The 16222-nt window shown below is 39.1% G+C and overlaps 1 protein-coding gene across 1 annotated transcript in view; it reads left to right on the forward strand.

Annotated features, from left to right (window-relative positions):
* ARID1B (AT-rich interaction domain 1B) overlaps positions 1–16222 on the forward strand; it is a 441148-nt gene that overhangs the window by 17469 nt on the left and 407457 nt on the right. The window contains 1 exon segment of the mRNA XM_030556641.1: positions 15758–15952. Coding sequence (XP_030412501.1) covers positions 15758–15952 — 195 coding nt within the window.

Below are 16222 nucleotides of genomic sequence, written 5' to 3' on the forward strand. Positions count from 1 at the left end.
ACTTGATTGGTATTACAGCTTTTCTGTGGTGGAGAGATGCTTTAAGAAACCCACTCTCCCAGACAGTAAGTGGAATAATCTGTGGCAGTGTAGTGAGTTTTGTCTTATTGTACATTTGATTTCCCGTTCTGTTCCTCACTATCTCCTGAGATTCCTGCAATGCCTGTCGCAGCTAAAGTTTTCTAGACATAACTATGCAGACGTACAAAGAAGACTTCCCTGATGAAGTAGTTTCCAGGTGTGTCGATTACTTCTGGCATCGACCCAAACCTGTTTACATCTCACCCAAACTAATTACTGCCCAGAATCATACACAGGAGTCTGGTTTCAGGATAAACAAGGGAGGCAAGTGAATTGGACTGAGTGGGTCTCACCTGGTCAAGCCGGGTGCAGGTAGGGGCAGGATGTCTTCAGGGCTGCTGTTCAGGTTGGTGGTGTGGAGTCAAGTGGTGGGGGAAATGGTATAGAGGAGACCTTTGTACAGCCCTCCTACTCCCACCCTCAGTGCAGTCAGACACAGTAATGCAGAGCTGGGCACTTACCCAGTCAGGTGACTGTCCCTCTGCCCATCCGTCGGTCTCCCCTCACAATGCTGGTTACCTCTTCACCTCTGTCATGTCCACTGTCTCGGACATGATCTTGCTCATACGTGTTGCCTGGTTTCCCACCGTCTCTTTTGCCCCGCCTCTCTCCTCCTCATGGGCTTCTAGCTGCGATGGATGCTCTGACAGTATCTTTCCTGCGCTCCTCTTCCTCTTCCTCCTCCTTCTCTCATTCAACTACCATGGAACCAGCCAGTCCCAATGTTCTGTCTCCTTCCCAACTGTCATCTTCCTCTTAAATTCCATTTTTCCCATTAAAGGGGTGAAAATTCAGATTCAAAACTCAGGCCTATCCTTGGGTCCTTTTGTGGGTTGATAAATAAGCAGAGATAGTCATGAAGGGCAAATATTGTCCCCCCAACAGCAATAAAGTAAGAAAGAGGCAATTAAAAATGGTATATATTCTGAGTAAAAGACTCTAAAAATGGCATTGTGAGATTTCATATTTATTTTGTTAAAACTGATTTCAGTAGGGTGAAAGATGCAAAGTGGAATAAAAATTATAATTTCTGTTCTTGCATACTTCAAATAAATATCTTGCATGTTGATCCTGAATGACTTCTTAAATTGTTTGATACTAAAAACAATATTATATTGAGAATGTTTAGAATGAAATTGCACAGAAGTCATGCATTTGTTGAACAAAGGGGCTTGTGAGTAACTATCTCAGAGCTGTACACATGGAGTTTTAAGTCTTGTCACTAGCTAAAGTCAGTGGGAGTCGTAGGTAAAACCTTTGACAAATCTCTGAAAATAGGCTTTTAAAAAAGATGTCTTTTTGTAATGTGGCATTTCTGTGAATATTATACAGTAAACATATCTCTTTAAATGAGACAAAGTAATCTTGCACTTTTGCTTCCATGGTTTTTCATGAATTTCATTGCATACCACAATTGTTCGTACAATGAACTGTAAGACATCTGTTACACACACACCCCTTTTTTGTTTGTTTGTTGCGTACAGCAGAAACTGTGATTTGAACAGCTATGAAAAAATCCCCGAGCGCTTTAGGTGTTTTAAGTATTGCCATGTGTGTCTTTGAGTATGTATGTTATATACACAAGCTACCATAATTGTTTTGCTTTACTATACTGATAAACATAACCCCTCTTTCTTTTTAAAGGGAAATTTATAACTATATAATATTAGTCCTTTTAATTCTAAAATCCAGATGAAGTGTAATCCCAAATGTGTTGTTTCAGTGTTGCAATGTAATCTTTTCAGATGATACATGATTTAGTTGGAAACAAATTAGCAGCTATGCATGCCTAAAGAAAGCAATTTAATAAACAAGATTTTAGTAAAACCTAATCAGAATTGTAAAATGATACTTGGGAATCAGTTACATTATGTAAAAGAGCTGGTGTAGATGTAGCTTTCTGTAAGTGTGAGTGTAAATTCAAGATTTCCTCACAGTGTTTTCTAAAACAGTGGTTCTCAAAGCCAGTCCGCCGCTTGTTCAGGGAAAGCCCCTGGCGGGCCGGGCTTGTTTCTTTACCTACCGCGTCCACAGGTTTGGCCAATTGCGGCTCCCACTGGCCGCGGTTCACCGCTCCAGGCCAATGGGGGCTGCAGGAAGCAGCATGGGCCGAAGGATGTGTTGGCTGCCCTTCCTGCAGCCCCCATTGGCCTGGAGCGGCAAACTGCGGCCAGTGGGAGCCGCGATCAGCTGAACCTGTGGACGTGGCAGGTAAACAAACCGACCCGGCCTGCCAGGGGTTTTCCTTGAACAAGCAGCGTCCGGCTTTGAAAACCACTGTTCTAAAACAATTTAAAGACTTGATCTTCGTCAGTGTTTCCATTTGTTCAGATTTATTACGTCATTTTAAAATATGAGAAATTAATATTGAAAAATCTCCTTTCATACCCAATCCTCGTCATTCCGTATTGGTTTTGGCTGTTGAAGAAATCCACTTCCTGTCTGTAACACTTTAAACCACAGTGAAATTGGTGTGATACTTATCTGCTTTTGATGTTTTGTTCTTTGTCTTAGAAAGTTAGTTTGATAGTCATGACAGGTGCCAGCATTGACAGAGTGAGTTAGCGTATCTGTAGGTTAAGGAAAGCATGGACAGCCCAGTCAACAATATCTTGTGCTTAAACAATGCTCTTGTGGGCCTATCTTTCGATTCATTGTCTATGCCCATTCGGTCCATAGTCTCTCAGCCGAGACTGTTAATATGGTTATTAATTGGGACAACAGGTTTTAGTGATATGATCATTTGTTCACTAGGCACTATACTGAAACCACCAATGTATTATTAAAGCGCATGAAACAACCAACAGTTGGTGGAAGCTGCTATCACTTTTGACCTGGACCACATATGAACCACGGAATGTTCAATGGATCTCCAGTTCTCTCCATTGTTTTACTGTGGCTGGATGGCAAAAGGGTTGTTCAGAAATTCTGCCCACCACTTCTGTCATTGGGGCCATGAATTGTTGAACAGTTTTCCCTCTTACTGTGGGGGCAAAATGAAGTTATTTACTGGTTCTTCTGCCATCTGAAGCTCTGTGTCCCCCCCACCTTTACACCGGCAACCTACCTATTACTGAGGTTCCTCATACTGCTTCTTTGATCATGCACTAGAACACCTGAAAAAGTTGAGGCTCACAAAGATGGGGAGTAGGCCAAGGAAGGAAAATAGATCTCAGCATCCTGTGCATGTTGAAGTAGCATGTGCCAATTGGCACAGTAGGAAAGTTTTTGGGGGAGAGAGTGTCTACCTACCGAGAGGAAAGTCAGACAAGGGTGGAGGGTTGCAGTGAGAGATGGACTGTCACTGGTCAGAATTAGAATTTGAGTGGGACTATTTACGTCATTACATTCCACTGGGTTTTGGTGCATTCAGGTCTAGATTTAATCGTGGAACTTCATTCTGGTGAGTTCTAGTACATATCCTGATACTGGCTGTAATTCACTTTTTGAAAAGTTACCTCCATGATATTTTGTCACATTAATCTCAAAAACAGCCTGGCCTAGAAAATTCTAATTTGTCTCATTCAAGATGAGATCTAGTGCATAGGACTCTGAGAAGTTGAGGAGATTATTTTTGGAGTTGCCTCAGAAATAGGTCAGCTTCTAGAAGACTTTGAAAGTTCTCCAAAGAGTTTAGTGGAAATTTTAGATTTTTACCTTTAAAAAAAAAAGTTTCCATTTTTAATTTGTGAAGGTAGCTTTTAAAATCCTAAACTCATTATTGTAATACATAACAATGGTTTTTCTTTTAAATATGCATAGAGGAGGACCCCAAACCAAAGATCCTCCCTCCATCCTTCCTGTGCTCCTAGCTCAGTGACCTGGTCCTAGCATCCAATATCTTCTTTCCCAAAATCTCTAAACCCCATTACCTGCCAAGGGGGATTTTGTGATGGTAGGGTTGTAAATTATATATGCATTCTTTGTTTAATTTAAAACAACCTTGTCAGGAAAATTATATATGCGAAAATCTCTATAATTCGAAAGTTAGAAAATTTATACTCCACAAACAACCTTTGTATTTACTTATCCCCCGATTAACACCTATATCCACCAACTCCATTCACAAACCATTATATAATTGACTTACATGGATATTACTCCTGAGTAAGGAGTGCCGAAGAGTAGATTAGTCCATTAGTTCAGTGACAGGAAGGCAGGGAGTCAGTCTAAAACTGGCAAATAATGTTTTTTACTTTCTTTCAGACCAAAGAGCAACTCGGTGAAATCACTGTATTTATTTTCACTCCCACCCCCAACTTTTAAATAGAAGTGCCTTTCATACTGTCAGAATTCCATGTTGTGACACCCCTACTCAAAAGTTATGACAGCAGTGTAATGACAGCTACTGCCTCTTGAGATTCAATCAGGCAATTAATTTTGTAAATGAAATGCTGATTATACAAAGCTTCACATGAGAGGCCCAGTGATTAAAATCAATTTAACAAATTGTTTCAGGTGGGACTTGATTAATAATTTGCCATAAATGCTGAGGATATATGACCAGCATACTTTTTTGTGTGTGTTAATAAAGAACTATATATAACACTCAGAATAGAAAAATCTGCAGATAACTATGAACTTTCGGCTTATGACCCAATTACTATAGCAGTACCATAATTTTTTGTGGGTCTACTGTCTTTCTCAGTATTGATGTTGTCATTTCCTTAACTAGACTTGTTTTTTCCCCCACAGTGAAAATACATTGTTTTCCCTAACAAGACCAAATAGCTGGGAAAATATCCCCAGATCTGTTTGGATATCATTTTATCATAGCAAGATTCTCCTTAAAATGTGATACTGTATTTTTTTTCTGCACCTCTCATTAGCTAATCACCAACATTTTATACACTCTTCCTCTTACCCGACTTCTTTCTTGCAGGGAATTGTGTTTAGAGGGAATAAACTCCTTTAAGGCTATGCTAGGCTGCTGTCTGATTTCTGCCTGGCAGCTTCCACTCTTAGTAAATGTTCCTCCTTCCCATTATTTATGTTAGTATAGCCTCAGGAAGAAGTAGGTGAAAGAATTCTTCTTCTTCTCAGGGCTTGTCGACACTACTGTCTGGATTGATGGGCAGCGATCAATCCAGCAGGAGTCGATTTATTGTGTCTAGTATAGATGAGATAAATCGACCGCCAATCACTCTGGTGTTGACTCCAGTACTCCAACTCAACGAGAAGTGCACAGGCAATCAACGGGAGACCGAAGTGAAGACACTGCGGTATGTAGATCTAAGTATGTCGACTTCAGCTACGTTATTCATGTAGCTTAAGTTGCATAACTTAGATTGGTTCCTCCCCCCCCCCTAGTGTAGACCAGCCCTCAGTTCCAGATACTGAGCAAAGAGCAGACTTGTAGGTTGGAGAAGACGTTTACTTGCCGCAGAAGCTGAGAGCCTCATCCCCAGACCAGCTAGGAAAAAGGAGTATGAGCTAAACCAGGGCACTTCCCTAGCTATAGTATTCTTTCCATGAATCCATGTATGTGGATATGCTGGGAGCAGAGAGGAAGGTGAGGTCACAAGCTCTAGCCTAGGGAGCCACTAGCCAGGAACCGAACATTACTGTTTTTATTACCCGACAGGCTAGAAGCCTGCCCATTGTGCTAGGTGCTGTACAAACACAGAAATAATAAATGGGTTTACGTTGGCTTCCACTCGAGGGTCTCAGTGCCTTGAACCGAGAGAGTAGGTCTTTAGAAGATGAGTGGGAAGGTCAGAAAGTGCATTTTTTTCTGCTGACACACTGAATTATAGATGCATTTTCATTTTGTCTACCTGCTTTTCTCTCTTGTGGTTCCTGTTCACCTGGTTAGGTGTGTGTAAGGCAATGGACAGATCTACTAACTTCTTTAATTTTAATTTTTCAAGATAGGAAGATTGTGTAAATGTAAATTTTTCACACCTGTACCTCTTTGGAAATTTTTAATTTTTGCAATTGTGGGTTTATGTAAATTGGTTTTCTTTTCCTGGCTGAACCACAGCATTGGCCACTGTTGAGGCTCAGAATCACCTTAGTTTCCACTTCACCGGAAGGTACTTTCGTATCACTGAAGAGCACACTGGCAGCTGGCAGAGCAGATTTATGGGTACTTCTGAGCCCCAAAGGTAGATGCTTTGGAGCAAAGAAAACCAGTGTTAGCTGGGAAAATGAATATACATTTAAAAGTCGAGGAAGGTAATTTTGGGTCCGCCTGAATGAAAATTGGAGGTGATTAGGTGTGTGATAGGGAAAAAATGCTAACATGAAGATGTAGCTTTCTGGGTTTGAAATCTTGGCCCCATTGAAGCCAGTAGTAAAACTCATTGTCTTCAATGGGGCCAGGAGTTTACTCAGTATTGTTAATAGTTTTTAGTTGCAAAAAAACTACAAAACTCAAAGGGTAGCAGTGCTAAGCTATGTTGTCACATGACCTTGTTTCAGCCCATAGGATTGCTTTGGCCATCGGGCGTGATAAATGTATATAATTGCTTTTTAATGTTGTTTTAACCTTTGCTTGCACTTCCAGTGACAACATGAAGATGCAACTCATATGTGGTTCATTAAAAACAGATTTCTTTTCTTCATTGTTTTTGTTGTGATTTATTCTCTCAATAGGCATTATAGCTTTACCCGCCTCCAAGATAATAGCTAGGAAATGGTTGAACCCCTAACCCTCCAGTTTTTAAGTAATATTAAATGGTTTTAGAAGAATTGTGGGGAAAATGCATGTAGCCAAAAATAAGCAAATGTCCTGTATTTTGAATCTATGATGTGGTGGTAGTGGTGGTGGTGGTTTTTTTGATGTAGGAGATTTTTTTTGTTGAGGCGTGTGTGTGTGTGTGTGTTGGGATGGGTGTCGATTTTTTCCTTTTCTGTTTTTTTTTTTCTTGTTTTGAACAAGGAAGAATATTTATGGGTGGCCCTCTGCAGCTGGGACCGTGCAGTAAGCAGAGGTTGCAAGACAGGTAAAATAGATACTTTTGGTTATATCACTGATTTGCCTTCGCTGATACGCATGGTGAATTTGGCCCTTTGTCTTTTGAATGACATCGCTCTAAGTTTCCTTATGTAGCTGAGATTTTTGTACTTTTGTAAAAATTTTTTAGTAAGGGATTAAATAAGATATGATGATGTATTAAAAAACAGATGATTTCCTGCTTCTTTAATAGTCTAATAATACAATGTCAGAGTTTAAGGATGCACATGAAAACTTTTTGTAATATCTTGACTTTTCAGTGCTTACCTATATCATTCTAAATTTCAACATAGTTTTTTTAATGGATATTTAAAACATACACACCTTTTATATTTTGGTATCTTCCTCACTTTTTTGTCACTTTAGATACATTGTCTGGGAAGTCTTTAGTAATATTCAACAGAGATTAAGCCATAATTCAGGGATGGGTTACCTTTTCCCCAGTTGCCTCCTAATGCCTCTTGTGTCATTTTATTGTAGTGAATAGTTGTAATTATTTCTTGTGATAAATACCTCATTCAAAACTCATAGCATGGGCTGGAGCTGGGAACTTCATGCCTGCTTATCTTGGAATGTTGGTAGCTGATTGTCAGCTATCTTCACTGTAAGGTTTCGCTGCTTCAGACATTGTTATAAATGGAGAAACAGGTTCTTTTTAATACAGAGGCAGAGGTTGTGGCAGCAGATCAGTGGTGAACTTTGTATGTATGGTAACTTCTGATAATTTGAGGGCAAACATATTCCAGAATATATTGCACTGAGCCCATATTGATTTGTTATAGATACAAATGAGGCAGCACGAACCTAATACTATAGTCACTTAAAATTTGCGTTACTGGCATAATCATCTAAACCAATGTTGCTTTTTTTTAAAAAGCTGCACTTTTTCACTCTGAAGAGCAGTTTTAGGTGAACATGATTTTCTTCTAGTGAACCACTTTGTCTGCCTGATGTAAGAGCTATGCAGAGTTGCAACCTACTAAGCTTTGTTGCCCATTAGTGAAGAAAAGTAGGGTGTAAAAATAAAGGAACTTTTATCTGTGTACGGAATCCTCATTCCATCCCTGCTGAATTCTACCATTCCTTTTTGGAGGCGCTTTCTCTTCACCTGTCTTAAAACACCTCTGTGAGATATCTTGTGACATCTTATGGGCTAGTGGTCTGCTTTGACAGATGAGACTATATTTTCAGGCAAGTGCCATCTATAGCCTTAAACTTCTTGCTGCATGTATTTGAGAGAAAGTTTTGAGACTAAAGGCAGAACAAATCATTGGGTGCCAGGAAGTGTAGTTCAGGCATGTAGTTCAAGACTGACCATGAGCTGAAAACTTACCTTAGTACACTCCACAGGAATTGTGATGGAGGAAGGACTTCCAGTAGTACTCTGGGTACAATGTGGGAGGGAAGGTCAATGTAACATTTAATCTTTTCACAATTTTGGGGAGCGGGGCAGGGGTCTGCTTTTGTTTGTATGGTTTTCCTTATGACTGGGAAGACTGTGGTGATACTGGTGAAACTGAGAGTTTATAAGAGGTTGCAGTGTAAAATTGGACCAGTTTTTCTCATGAAAATGTGCTGAATTTGTACATCTAGTACAGATCCGTTTACGTGCAGATGTCGGGAGTCAAGCCGTCATGACCGCGTGTTAACAGTCCGCGGGTTAAAAGGGTCATGCTGAAAAAAGTGTCTATGATTCCGTTAGAAAAAAACGCTGTTATTTTCTGCTCTTTCATGCTTGCATTTTTTTCTTATGAAGTCCGTCATTCGCCGCAGATGAATTTTATTTCGATATTTTCTGCATTTTGCTCCTCCATAAATCTTCCAACAGTTTCTACAACACTAAGGGCTCCTGTGGGTGAAATGTTGACCTTTTCAATGACATCCTCGTTGTCGTCGTCATTGTCATTTAGGCCTGTGTTATTAGAATTCTCGCCATCATTTTTGCGGTCCAGTGTAGCCTTGCAGCCCATTAATATTTCTTCCTCGGACAGAAATTCTGAAGTCAGCCAGTCTTCATCCATCTCCAGCCACTCGGTAATGATTTCTGGCCATGTATCCAAACTAAAATCTTTTCTCATTTGAAAGAGAAGTTTACCTTTTTCCTCTTTTTTGTCTGTGTGCGTGTTTGGAAGATGTCTTCTTCTGAAAATCCTTCAAAGTCTAGCGCTGAATCAGTGCCACTGCTGGGGTTTTCCGAGTCTGAGCCATCTTTGACAGAGAAGACCTCACCGAGAGCCTTCATCCAGCAGTTTTCAATGGACTTTTGTTTTATGCCATCCCAAGCTTTTTTAACTAACTAAATAATTTCCTTCATGTTTAACTGTTTCAGGAATTTGGAAATGCCTGAAGACGTGCATGACACGATCACTGAAATCAGCCCCTGTTGATAATTGTTTTAAAAATTCTGAATAATGCTCTGGTCTAAAGGTTGAATTTTTGATTTTGTGTTGAATGGTAGATACAGTACTCGAATTTTTCGATCGTTTGATACCAGTGATTTGGCTAGAGGATGGGCTGGACAACTGTCAAATAGCAAAAGTGCTTTGGCTTCAAGTTTCTTTGACCACAGATGCTTATGAACAGCTGGAACAAAACTGTTGTGGAAACAGTTGTCGAAATGTCTCGTCATCCAAGCATTTTTGCTGTTAGTGTATATTACTGGCAGTTTGGCTCTACTGAGGTGATTAAAGCAGCGAGGGTTATGAAAGTGGCCAATGAGAAGAGGGGTAAGCTTATGTCTGCCTGTCTTATTACTACAAAAGAGAAGAGTCACACGATCTTCTATCTTTTTAAATCCAGCTGTTTTCTGTGTCTTGTAATTAAAGGATAAAGTCTTATCAGGTAGCAGTTTTGCAAATAAAGCTGTTTCATCCCAATTATAAAGTTGTTCTTCGTGGTAGTCGTAATTTTGTAAAATAGATTTTAATTCAGCGGGAAACGCGTTCACGGCTGATACATTGGGTGATCAGATTTCTCCAGAGATCGATACCTGCGTTATGCCATGACGCTTTTTAAAACGACTTATAACCCCCCTGCTGGCTTGGAATGAGTCATCCCCCGTTACATTTCCAGATTTTGTCACTTGGGCTCGAAGAATTGGCCCACTTAGCGACATTCCTTTCAGTCTTTCCTGAGCAAACCGCGTGCGCATGGCTTTGTCTATTGTTGGTTTTGCTGAATAGTGCGCATGTGTTTTCACTTAAGCCCCGCAGCAGAATCGATATTTTGTACAAAGCCATTCAGTTTAGATTAGTTTTTTAGCCATCCTTGGAGAGTAGATTCGGCAATCCCAATATCTTTTGAAACCTTGGCCTGGGTTTCTCCGCTATTTACTCGATCTGTTGTGGCTAGCTTTTCTTCTACAGTGGAGGAACGCTGACGCTTGTCTTCTGCCATTATATTAGGTCTACGGTTAAAATTTTCTAATGTAGTATATATATTACTATATACCTACAGTACTACTAATATAAATATTATATGTCTGTCTAGCATGACAGTGACTAAGCGTGCGTGTTATGTAAAGGGGTACAACACGTTTCCGCTCTGCACTTCCTGTCGATTTCTGTGTCAGTGAATTAGTGAGCAAATCTGTAGCACTACATAGCAAGTTCCTGTACCACATGTTAACAAGCCTCGCATATTAAATAGATAGCACTGGGAGGCATGACACTACCGCACTTTAAGCAGATTCACATGTAAACGGGTCTGTACTGTTTTTGATGCTTTGTTTAGCATTTGAGCATTCTGGAGAAATAGCAGGCACAGAAGAGTAGCCCTCAGTTAATCTTTTCAGGCCGTGGGCACTTTCCATGCTCTTTCTATTTAAGTACCTCGACTTTTCATCTAACGACGAGTGTGTGATATATTTTGGCCCCATTGAAGTCAATAACAAAGTTCCCGTTGATTTCAGTGGGGCTAGGATTTCACCTTGAGTGTTTTTAAAGCCCTCAAAGGTGAGCACTAGTCGGGATTGTTGTTATATACACTCTTGTTGCAGTTCGAGCGTGGAAGTCTTGTACAAATACATGACCTGACACTGCTCTAAGAAGGACATTATAATAAAGATGCTATAGACTACACTACCACTAAAGAAGAATGCAAAGAACAAGAGTTGTACAATGGTGTTATGAGGAGCTGTATAAATATCTGAGATTTAGAAGAAACCTACGTTAAAAATTGAAACGAGGGTAGGGGAAACTGAAGAAAAATACAGTCCATGAAGGCTTGCAAGAAAAAAAATGTGGGCAGTAGACAAGCAGAATAAGCAAATAACTAGCCAAAGCAGTAAAAAGATTTTTATTCTAAGTATCGAGGGGGAAAGTAGTCTTGGAGAGAAATTAGTAAAGGAGGTGAGATGAAATTGATAAACACTAAAATACTATATTATTTTTATAATAAAGAAAATAAGTTTGGCCAATTAAGAAGTAATTAAAGCTTTGGAAAATAGTTTTTGGTGGAAGGTAAGTGAGTACTTGGAAAGTGTATAAATGTATACATCAACTGTTTCTGAGAGTGTATGTTCCTGAGTATTTGAAAGAATTAGATAAATTTATGGTATTGCTGGCAGTGACTTTTGAAAAGTGTTGGAGAACTGGTATGGGAAATCTGGCTAAGAGCAGAGTTTCTCTGATCTTCAGAAAATGAGTGATACATGTAATTGTCATTCTGTTGCTGTGACTTCTGTCTTTAGCAAACTAATGAAATAAATGTTAAGAGGAAAAAAATACCTGAACACCAAAAGGATAAAGGAACCTTGAATATAGGTTTATAAATGAATAAATCTTGCTCAACAAACTTTATAGTAGTGGAAGAAGGGGAACACATCCAAAAATACATTAAAAGAATATTATGGTTTCAAAGTGAAGCACTCAACAGTTAGACAATGCCAGAAACAAGGTTTTATTATTAATTAATAATTTTCTCATAGGCTTTTCTATGGCACATATCACTATCGTATCTAAATGCTTCACAAACATTAATTAATTTTCACAACACACTTGTGCAATGAGAGAGTGGTGTTATTCCCATTATTAAATGGGGAATTGAGGCATAGAGAGGTTAAGGTCAGAAGTGTCCACTAATTTGGGGGGTTCAATTTAAGATGCCTGTGGCCTGATTTTTTTCTGAGCACGTACCTTTATATAGCAGTTTTTGTTCAAAGCACAGCTCATTGATTTCAGTTGTAGCAGTGAGTGCTCAGTACTTTTGCAAACCAGACCCCAGGATTTCACATCAGGCACCCAGAAAATTAGTGACCACCTGGGAAGAGCTCGATTTAAGTGACATCACATACAAACTCTGTGGCGGAGGCAGGGATGGGATTTGGTTTTCCAGGGTAGCATTCAGCTGCCTTAACCATGAGACCATCCTTTCTTTTCCTATAATCTCCTGTGTCGTTTACTGCAAACCTTCTGGCTTTTGCAACAAATGAGGGAAGCAGAGGTCCTACATACAAGAGCCTCATTCACTGCACAACCTTGATTCCTTCTTAGAGCAGGTCTTTCCTGTGCCCTGAATGAGACTGGGGCCTGTGGGAAAAACTATGTTATGTAATTTAAAGACTGTATTGGAATGCTCATGGACAGTGGGGCCAAAATAAAGTTTCACAGACAACCTTAATTTTGGCAATTCGTAACTTTTGAGTATTTGACTTTGCAAGCTTAACATTCTTTTAGCTTTTTTGAATATGTTACTTCCTAGATTTTTAAAAATGCAAATTGAAAAAAACAGAAATTTCATCTTGTGGAATCATATTGACACCCGCAAGGTTCATCAAGTGTGTTGAAAGTTTTTTAGTGCCACTGCATGCTCTGCCACGTGAGCTTACAGAGCAACTGATAGCACTACGGATAGTAGTAACAGGTTGTAATCCTTGTGTGGACCAGCCAGTGGGGTTCACAGATATTTGCTGAGAGCAGAGGAATGGTGAAGAGACCTCTCTCTTCTGTCCCCTCCCCCTCAACTTCTTGTGTCAGTCTCATTACTCAGTCAGTCCTGTGACGCCATTTGTCCATTTCTTCTTCACCTCCACCATACATGCACCCTACCTTCCCCCTGGTTCCTTGTGTGTTTCCCCCCATCCCTGGCTTCCAGTCCCTTGTCGAAATTTGGGCAATTTTTCATGGAAAGAGCAAAAGGCTTTAGGATAGCTTTCCGAGCAAATTCCAAGTTCCTGCTCCAAAGCATGGAGGGGCTAAAGCTTCTCAGTGAAAAAGTTATAAGAATTTTTAAGATTAACATAACCAATTTATTTTTCCCCAACCTCATTCTGCGAAACGGGTGAACTGTTTTTGCCAAATTAAAATCACAGACAAAAAACTGCTCAACCTCCGGTGGAGCCACTCCTGGAAAGTTTCAGTCCAGATAGTTAAGGTTTGGCAAAGTTATAAGCAGACAATGGAACAGAATGCCCTAGGGAGGTTATGAAAGCACCTTCAAAAGCAGGCTGGATAGCCATCCATCTTGGATGGTTTAGACACCACTAAATCTTGGAAGGGAGTTTAGATATACTGCATCTTGGAAGGGAGTTAAACTAGATGACCCTTCTGGTCCCTTCTAACCCTATAATTCTATTATTTTATGAACTGAAAATAGGATCTTATAATGAAAAGTGTCAGTTAACTGTAACTATTGGAATTACTAATTATGAAGCCTATATTTTTAGCCCCATATTTGATACCATGTAGCAGAAATGCTGCATTTGAAATTGGTTTGGATGTGAACATCGTCAAGTGGATTGAAACCTGGAAGAAATAATCTAAAATGAAGGGTAATAGGTATTGTTTTGAGTAAGGGAAGAGTCTAGTGAAAGAAGCTCAGGGAGTGTTGTTAAGTCTGATTTATATAACATCTTGTTTAATGCTTTAGAAGGGGGAGGAAACGTCAGTTTAATTAATTCACAGATAATTCTAAATTGGAAAGCGTTGCAAACACTATAGTGAGAATATAGTAGTAATACATAGTGGCCTAGAGACATATGAATATGCACAGAAAATTATCCAATGACACTCAATGTGAAAACAAATGCAGGCTAATAATCTGGCAAAAAATAATTTGAAATATCAGATATATAAAGCAAAGAGAAACCCGGTAGAACAGATATAGGTGCAATAGTGAATCACAAATTAGAGATGAGCGTTCAATTTAATATGGTATCAAGGAAGGCTAATGCACTTTTGAAATAAATGCATAGAGGCATATCACAAAGAAGTAATAGTTTCCATCTACACAGCTGTGGTATGGTCACACATGGAATTCTGCTTTCAGGGTCTGCATACCTCATTTTCAGAAAGATACTGCCAAATAGATGGGATATTACAGAAGGCCAATGATAAAAATTATGGGTTTGAGTGATTTATTTGTGAGGAGAGAGATGAAAATTAACTAAATATATATGGTTGGCTAAGCAGTTACTAATTTGGAGGAGATATACTCTACAGATTTTTGACAGATATAAAAATAAAGAAATAAAAATTAGTGTATTACAAAAGTGTAAGAAGCAGTAATGGGATGAAACTAAGAAAAAGAAAATTTAAATTGAATATCAGGAAAAACTTACTGGTATCATAGCCTACTAGGCTGTGGAATAATCTCCTTTAAAAAGAAGCCCCATCCCATGAGACATTTAAAACTAGATTGGGCAGAATTTTAGAAAATATGCTGTAGAGAAGTCCTTGCACTAAGAGGGAAAGGAACTGGATAAACTAGTAAGTCTTTTCCTTTTCTAATTTGTGTGATTCTTTGAAAACCCTGCTTTTAATTAAGCTAATTTTTTTTTTAGGCTTTTTTTTTCCCTTTAAGTGTAACTTTTCTGTGCCTCAAAGTAATGCACATTAATTAGGAGGTAGAAGATAGATGCTGTAGCTCAGCACTGTGGGAGCATGATGCACTTGAAAGTTTATACTCTCGATCTGATTCAGTTGTCCTCACTAGTTAAAAAGGTGACAGTAAGGTATCACACACTGGTTGACACCAGTTGTGAAACTCTTGAGATGCATGGTACTTCCTGACAAAACAAAAACAAAAAACCAACACAACAACTGAAAAAAACCCAAACCATTCCAGTCTCGGATTTTCTGAGGTCTGGCAAGGAAGCAAATTGACTTTCATGTGAAATGTGGCTTATGACGCACATTATGATTTGGAAGCCTATTAATGCACATGATTGCAATGCAAAGGCTCTGAAATGTAACATATCATATGCTTAATGCTCCTTCAAAACTTCCTTTTTCTTCCACCATCTCTTTTATGAATTTGAAAACTAGTCACCTTTTCCAGACTAAAATTTTTGCCCAAGACTGTGTCTTTACACGTAAAATTGGTGTAGCTGGAAGAATACTTTAAAGACAGTATCGCTAATCATTATATATGTTAGTGTGCTTATTGATTTTTTTTAATCTTCTGCAGAGATAATAGAAAATTTAAATGCCATTTTTTCTTTTTTTGCTTACATGTGCAAAATATTTTTGTCATATCTCTGAATTTAAGTCCCATTTCCATATTTCAAAACTCTTTTCTAATTAATAGAAAAATTAGAACATGCTGCTTGTAGATCCCTATGCTTCACTGCATTTTTGTACGTCGAATCGTTGGATGTGTCCAGAATAAAGTTTCACTGTGCTGAATAAATGCAGGTATAATCTGTGCTGTACTAAGGGGTGTTTCTAATTTCTTCCTACTGTATGTTTAAAGCAGATCTTTGCTTGTGTTTAATAACAGGGCAGCCCAATGGATCCAATGGTAATGAAGAGACCTCAATTGTATGGAATGGGCAATAACCCTCATTCACAGACACAGCAAAGCAGTCCATACCCAGGGCAGTCATATGGCCCTCCAGGACCTCAGCGATATCCAATGGGAATGCAGGGACGGACCTCGGGAGCCCTGGGAGGAATGCAGTATCCACAGCAACAGGTTGGTGGAGGATTTTTCTGTATTGCTTTAGTTTCTCTCCCTCTCTGCCGTTCTGCTTAATGTGCAGGCCACAAGAAAATGCTCAAATCAAAGTGTTTCGCTTTCAGAATGAAGGTAAGGGGCTATTTTAAAAATGAATAGATAATGGCATAAATTTGTTTCCTTAAATTTCACACTGTATCTAAACTATTTAATGTGCTACAGACATATCTTTTAGGAGAAGAACATGTTGAACGCCAAAAAAAATTTGGTTGACATCACCTAGCTCTG

The sequence above is a fragment of the Gopherus evgoodei genome, chromosome 3 (genome assembly GCF_007399415.2).
Source record: "Gopherus evgoodei ecotype Sinaloan lineage chromosome 3, rGopEvg1_v1.p, whole genome shotgun sequence".
Lineage (NCBI taxonomy): Eukaryota > Metazoa > Chordata > Testudines > Testudinidae > Gopherus > Gopherus evgoodei.